The sequence below is a fragment of the Antedon mediterranea genome, chromosome 1, assembly GCF_964355755.1.
Source record: "Antedon mediterranea chromosome 1, ecAntMedi1.1, whole genome shotgun sequence".
NCBI classification, from domain to species: Eukaryota; Metazoa; Echinodermata; class Crinoidea; order Comatulida; family Antedonidae; genus Antedon; species Antedon mediterranea.
The window spans coordinates 2352491-2360504 of NC_092670.1; the positions used below are offsets into that span (position 1 = coordinate 2352491).

The 8014-nt window shown below is 28.9% G+C and overlaps 1 protein-coding gene across 1 annotated transcript; it reads right to left on the reverse strand.

The window, feature by feature from the left end:
- Positions 1 to 56: 56 nt before the first annotated feature.
- LOC140051110 (NLR family CARD domain-containing protein 4-like) lies at positions 57 to 2282 on the reverse strand. The gene is made up of 3 exons (XM_072096223.1): positions 2255 to 2282; positions 264 to 1655; positions 57 to 94 (listed from the first exon to the last, which is right to left on the reverse strand). Exons 1-3 carry the CDS (start codon positions 2280 to 2282, stop codon positions 57 to 59), a joined length of 1458 nt encoding a protein of 485 aa, XP_071952324.1.
- Positions 2283 to 8014: the final 5732 nt, after the last annotated feature.

The window sequence follows — 8014 nt, forward strand, 5'->3', positions numbered from 1 at the left end:
ACTACAAAAGTAACTGATACCAAAATCATCATATTGCATACAATACAATTGCATAATTAGACGTATGAAATGCCCGTCACATTGTACACCTGGACTAATGTAATCAATGAACATTCTTATGGAGGTAGATATATCATCCAAATGATTATTTATTTCTAAATCTTTACTTGTCATGTAATTTATTAATTCATTCATAACAGCATCTTTATGTTGTTTTTTAACAACGTTTAAATAACTTGGCAGATAGCAATATGTTGACAAACGATTTGTAACCCAGTGCTTCAGGAAACCACCAGCTTTATCACCAAGGAAACCAATTGCAAATTCTCTTGCTCTGTGTAAATGATCACTCTCTCGTATCACCTCCCACTCATCATCATCCAATGGTGTTAGTAATCGTCTTACATCTTCTGTATTCTCCTTACCTTCACTTTCACATAATTTGCACAAGTAAAATCCCACCAATGACTCTACTATCAACTTGTGAGGAGGCATGAAAATATTTTCAAAGTTAGATTTTGAAATTGGTGCTTCTTCATAAACAAATCCGAGTTTCACGGACATATCAACCAAATCTTTTTTCGTATGTTTATCATTCAAATCTCTCATGTTTATTGAAAGTTGATTCACTTTCAAGCGATCATACATACATTTTCCTAGCAATATCATAGCATTTACATACTTTGCTGGTGGGTTTTCAAATTTAGAAAGCTTTGCGAATTGTTCATGTTTGTTGAACTGATTTAAAATGTTACGAAATATTTCTTTAAAAAGTTCAGCTTTATCTGTAGGAAGGTTTTGGCTGTCTTGCCATAGCAAACAGATTGAACAAAGCAGCATTGGATTTTTGCACATTGAATATACGTCTTCATGTTTACGTTCTCGCCTATACCTATGCTGAGTATCGCCTATGAAAATATCCAATTCCTTTTTTAAGGATTTTCCCAATTGTGGTTCTTCAAAATATTCGAAGTGTTTGTCAATATACTTTCCTATGCTCTCGTTGTTAAATCCCTTAACTCTTACATGTACGTTACTCTCTTTTACAAATTCATCTATGTTTTCTGATCGTGAAGTAAGTATCACGGTACTTTCTTCTAGGTTTTTCTTTTTGAACAGACTAATTACGCTTGGATTATTAAATCTCAATTCGTCTAACCCATCTAGTAGCAACACCACTTTATCATCATGGGTTATTAGAAAATCTTGAATTAACCGTGGGTCCTCTGGGAGATCTGTATCTAAATTAAAATCTTCCATATCAATTTGCTTTACAATTTGATCGAAAATGTTGTCATCCTTTTCTAAATCCCTTACACTTAAAAGAAATACAATTTTACCTTCAAATAATTTAATTGATTGAGTAGCCGTAGCCCAGGTGTATGATAAATGCCTTAATATGGTAGTTTTACCTATCCCACCCTCTCCATCTATAAGAGCTCTACATCCAGGTGTGGAGCTGATTACATCTACCACTTCTGTTAATGTTGTTGGTTTGCTTCCTTTATTCTTTTTAGCTTCTTTACGTAGTTCCATATCGGTAAACATCTGTGAAATGTCAACATTGTATCTCTCACGCATTATTGCTGGTGTAAATCTACTGGCCTGACTGCACAGTCTCTTTTGTCTTTGAAGCAGATATTCTTCTATCTTTTCTAAATATAAAGATTTTTAGCTTGATTAAACTATATAAAGTTTTATTAATATATTATTACATTTATTTATTATGTGGTATTTCATAAAATTGTTGAATGTTTTGCATTCCTCTAATTATTTTTATGTTTTATTTTTGTATTAATTAAAATTATCTAACTTTATTGTTATAATGGTTTTTGTCACGCAATCATAATTAAGCTTCATATAGTGAGTGTGACCCAATATAATTTATGATAGATTATGGTAATAATTTTCAGAATATGAAACTTTAATTTGAAAAATATGCTCAACAGAGGGCAGCAAACAGAAAAATATAATTATCACAAAGGATTTTTATGACAATAGAAATTAAGTTGCACTTAGTTTTAAAGTAAAAAAATAAAATAACATCCAATACTGATAAAATAGTTCAGAAACCTTATAATTGTGTACAAAGCAATTATTGTAGCAGCTTGATTGGCCGGCTTAGAAATTCAATGATTATATTGTATAATTATTGTTGCAGTTGATTTATTTTTGACAATCAGGGGATTCAATAACTGAATTATAAAATGGATCTGATTTGCATTATTATGGTAAACATTACAAGTAAACTCACCTGTTTCTGATTTAACCTCTTTGTTCATTGGTATCACTGGCTTTGAGTCTGTTTAATAAGCAAATGACAAGAACTGAATTTTTACAATTCTACAGTACCTCAAGAAAACCAATGCTTATAAAGGCATAAATTAAGCATAAAAGTTAAGAAATATAATTCAATAATGTATGTGCAATATAAATGATAGTTTGTGTGAATAGTACATAATGAATAGTAAATCTTATTCATCTCCAAAAATTTATTTTAAAACTTGAAATAGTAAATTTATTTTCTCTTACCTGCCATGTTGTCAACTTTTTAGGTCTTTGTTTCTAAAAACAAGTATTAGAGGATTAAAAAAAAAACAACTTAATTATAAAGTCACATATTTTGCATTCCCAAAATTAATTAAAAAGATGAAAGGGGTGTGAACTTGAACATAATTAATAATATTGAAAAATAGCCAGGACAAGTTTTTAAATTGATAGTTGAATTATTTGTAAATATGTCAATATAATATATATATATATCAATACTTGCACTGATGAAGTGCTAGTGTTGCCCGAAAGCTCTGCTAACTTTTCTGGCTGTTTACTTTATCGTTTTGATTTAGCTTTTCGCTTTTTATTTTTGTATCTCCATTGAGATCCAGCCACTGATACCCACAGCATTGTCATTTTTTTCAGTAATTTGCCTTTGGATTTATATATCAATACTAATATATTAAATGAAGAACACACATCACCAACTATTTTAATACAAGCCCGGATAGCCAGGATTTTTACAGGGGATTCTTTTTTCCACAAAATAAGCCAAAATGGTTTTGAGGTAAGCTATAGTTAGGTCTATTTATACTGTTGATCTCTAGTTTTAAAAGGCCAGCTTTCACATCAAAACCTCAAACACCTCCACCTACGGGATTGCAATACTGAATTGTTCATTCAAATTTCATTATATCAATAGTACAGGATAAATCATGCAATTAAAAATATCTTTTTAACAAACAATTATATAGATAAATAGATCTCAAAAAAGCTCATTTAATTAATTGAAATATAAAAATTAATGCAGACAGGTATGCCTTCTTTTATAATCATGCTCAAGAAATAACATAATTTTTGAATAAAAATGAATTTTATCTAGAGTAGCTGAGCAAAAACTAAAAGTATATTAGAAATTTAAAATAAAAAAACAAATAAAAATTGTGTAACTACCCTTAATTTCTTTGTATAGGCTACTACCAGAGCGTAATAATAACCTACTTCAGGGTGCTTTATGGCTACCATTCAAATGCATATTTACACAAAACACAAAGTCAATATGATGTTCAAACATAAAATTGCCAAACTACATTAGTGATTATGTATGAAACTAAAGTCAAATCCATTGGAATTATTAAAAGACAGTAGTTTTTGTTAATCAGTCACATTTATTTATTATTTAATTATTAGTGATGTGGATGCGACTCCTTTCTCCCACGTCCCACCTTTGAATAGTGGAAAAGAAAGAACAAAAAAATCAAACAAAAATGTATTATCGCTTGAAAATCTGTCTATTGTCCTCGCTGGTAAAGATGTACGTATTGTCCCCCAAAAACATGAAAAATGAAGATTAATTAAATCAGACTTTGAATGATGTTATTTTGTAGTTTTAATAAAATTCACTTCCGTAGGAAAAAAAACGGAAAAAAATAATGTTTTCACTTATAAAATGACAAAAATAAATGGTTAAATTCAACCAAAAACTGCAGCCAATTTTAACATATTTTGGCTTTAAATTACAGTTTTTTCAGGTAAATATATTTTTTTTCGATCCAGTTTTTGGTCAAAGTGAATAACTTTTATGTTACATTAAAATGGCATATTCAATAAAAAATTTGTTAAGAGTTATTTTTCATAATACATCTTTAATAGGTCAATGGTTCAGGATATTAAATATTGCATACAAATTATAATGTCCATGTGCATTTCCTATATGTTATTCATTGGGTACCAAAGATTCAGTCAATTGATTGACTTTGTAGTGCATTATATGATTTTAAAACCAAAATAATAAATGCGTTGATTGTTTAATGTTTGTTTTTTGTTTCATTTCAGAGAGAAATAACGATGCAAATAAAATAAAAAACTATGAAAATACTTTTTTAAAAAGGGCCTAAACATTGCCGAAAATTATCATTTTTTTGCCATGTGAACAAATGTCAACAAAAATACAACCTCTGTTGGTGAATGCATAAATTACAAATATTTTCAAAATAATAATTGCATATAATTACGTGTATAATAATAATAATAATCATAATGTATGATTAAAATATAAACCAAACTTGAATTTACCTACTCCCCTCATCATCTTTAAACACTGTGTGCCATGGTTTGTAATAAAAACCACTAATAGCTTATTCAATTAAGTATTTAAATATATTGTTGTAGATAATGCTATTCTTATGATCAAAGATTGATTTGAATAAAAACGAAAATAGACTTCCTTTTGTAGGCCTATATCAAATAGTGCAACTAGTTACATCACATCATCAAAAACAGTGTATCATAAAATAACTACTAAAAAATCATTTTAACATTTTAGTAACTAACCTTAATTTCTTTGTGGTATTACAGAGAAATTAGTACCTGTTTCCTCCTAATGGAAGGGTCAGTCAGTCATATACTGTAAGGTGATATAAGGTGTGGCTGCAGACTATGCATATTGATTTTATTCAATTTTTTGATGCCTAAAATCACTCAGCCATGAACTTAGTTATAATAACAATACAATGCTGTTTATATACAATTTCTATTGGACCCTGCAAATATGAACTGCCAGAGAAGTATTAATTTATAAGAAATTTACTGCTGAACTAATAAATTCCAATTTCATCAAAAGAAGCTGTTTTGTTTTTTAAATGTTTCCTCAGTTTATGCTATATTATCTCAGCCTATTATGTCTAAATTAGAAAGAACAAGTTATGGTATCCATGAATGAGGTTCTTTCCAATGCAAACTTTATAACTGTACAAATAACGTAGTCAATGGTTACAAGCATTTGATATTGTATTGTTAATAATAGAACCATCCAAGCGATATCATGGACCTGGTTATATGAACAAAAAACAAGTATGAAACGCCAAAGAATTAAACAGAATTGATTACAAGAAGCACACTGTTAAACCATGGATGTATACATTATAGGTCCATGGTTTAACTGTGTGCTAAAAATCTAAAAAGTATATGTTTTTTATAAGGAGTAAAAGTAATGTTACTCAAAAGTTTGCTATATTGTTTATTTATGATTTAGTTCTTGATCATAAAAACTTGGTAGTATGAACAGTATGCTTTATGCTATCATTCTAAATTAAGAGATTAACAGTTACGGTATCGGGGTACAACCAATGCATATGAATGATGCATTCTATCTATTGATATCAATTGTATTGTTAATAATAGAATGATTCTAGCAATGTTTTATGAACAAAGAACAAGCATGAAACACCAAAGAATTAAAAAGAATTTATTTACAAGCACACTGTTAACTGTGTACTAAAAATCAAGTATGTTTTTTTTGAGGAGTAATAAAAAACAAGCCCCAAAAGTTTGGTATCAGTTCATTTATTGTTAGTTCTTGATAGTTAAACCTTGGTATGATCAATATGCTTTATTAATCAGGCCGCTCCTGTTTAACAAAGTGAATTCATTTTTTCTACCATTCCATATAATACAAAGTTTTCCCAAACTAGCTGAATTATTGAAAGTTGAATGATAATTTTAATTATAGGCTATACAGTTTGAAATAGAACATTATTTTTTTTAGTACAAGTTTAGGCTGCAGTATTCAGAATTGTTGTTTTCAAAATAGCACTAATCGTGTTTTTTATTTTTGTATTCATTCTTCCTCACATCTCAAATGTGCAATAAAAATATACTGATTTTGTTAAGTGGTACTAGGTTTGACTAATCAATTTGAGATTTTTTTTCAAACAATGGCCATTTTTTTTCTTCAAACAATGGCCATTTTTTCAATTTTTGCATTTTTTGGTGTTGAGGTGTTTTTTGTATAATGTTCTTCGGTTTTTTTAAAACTCTATACAGCTTATTTGTGTAAAACAGGTGCTTTTGTTTGGGACTTTAAAATGTACGTCAATGACTGGTTTTCCTAATTATTAGTATTAGAAATAGCCCCAATCAAAATTCCTTGCACACGCTTTCTTGTACCATGGAGGAAATATATATTTCTTCCATGCTGAATTGTACTCAGCTTTTTTCCTTTTGTTGTACCATATATTTGTGTAATACCTGTTTGATTACAGTATACTATTTAGAATTGGTATTGTGGTACAGGAGACATTCATAGTTGGTGATATTGTGTTCTTTCAACCAGTTAACAAAAGTGTGTAAAATCGTACGATGCTTGAAATCCATTATGGTTATAATGAATTTTCCTTTCTTCCTTTCAACTCAACTATGAAAACAACTAACTTGTATGAAACGCCACCGAACTGTATTGTAGAACTATCCTAAAAATATTGTGTGGAGGCAAAACTCAGTTTTATATCAGAGAGATCTGTTTTTTAATAAAGTTATATTTGTATAATTATTTTGAATAGAAACCTTTTATTTTCATTAAATTTATTCTCTAATTATCATTGATAAAAAAAAAACAATTGAGTTTTGGTACTGTAGAATTGAAAGTAGAATATCCCATTTGTATGTGAGATGCAATAGTGACATTAGAGATTGATATGGTATCCTACAATTCAAGGAGTTTTTTATTATATACAATAGGCCTAATTTAATTTCTTAATTTAATCACTTAATTATTAACTATTTTTAATGATATAATGTTTATTGTTCAAATAATTGTTCAAATCATTGTTCAAATCATTGTTTAAATCAATTTTAGGGGTTTTTATGTTTACTTTATTGTTTGTAATATTATGTTTCTTCATAAGAGATGTATACGACATTATTCTACAGAGAGAAAATAAAGGTAGGAAATAATTGAGCATAATAAACCACCAATAGCTGATTAAGGAAATGTCCAGCTTCCTCTACCTATTTTTTAAAGGATGAAAAAAAGAAAAGAATAAAAAAGCTAACAGAAAGATTTTGGGGGTGGGGGGTGGGGTTTTGATAGAGGGCGAGATGGGGTTCTTGATCCCACTAAGAGTTAAAAAAAACACTTTAGTAATACAGAGGGGTAAAGTATAGTGGGAGGAATTGAGGTCAGCCTTACAAAATTAAAAATGATTATTGTAATGAAAATTCATCTTCATATTCATGCATCTAGCTATTCCTACAATTTTACACACTTTTTAGACTGATTTAGACCAGGGTGTGAAAGTTCTGCCTTTTTTTTTGCTGTTAATTAGGTCAATGTGTCTAGATATGCAAGTTGTCTGTATGTGTGTCTGTGTGCATCATTATCATAGTATGTGCAATGGTTTAAGAGTGTACATGTAACAGTTTGTCTTTAGTATCAGGCGAAAAATGATTATTAAAATATTTGCAACAAATGCTATATTATATACCTATACTGCCATCAAGTCTTTTATAAAGTTATTTTCAACAGCGCCACCAATGATTTGTAATATACAGTAACTTTGTGTTGTATCTTCTAGTTGTGTTCCCTTTCAATGTTTGTTTATTTGTATTTTACATCCTTCTATGCTTGATAACTAATTGTCATAAATATTATGATGAAATATATTAGATATAAAAGAAGAATTAATGACAAAAAAAAACTGTAAATATACATTATTTCAACTAATCATTGTCAATGTTGTCA

Coding starts and splice junctions, on each gene's coding strand:
- LOC140051110 (XM_072096223.1), bottom strand. CDS start 2,282: ATGAACAAAGAGGTTAAATCAGAAACAG. Junction 1,656..2,254: donor AGAGGTTAAATCAGAAACAG/GTGAGTTTACTT, acceptor CTTTATATTTAG/AAAAGATAGAAGAATATCTG. Junction 95..263: donor GAAGCACTGGGTTACAAATC/GTTTGTCAACAT, acceptor TGATTACATTAG/TCCAGGTGTACAATGTGACG.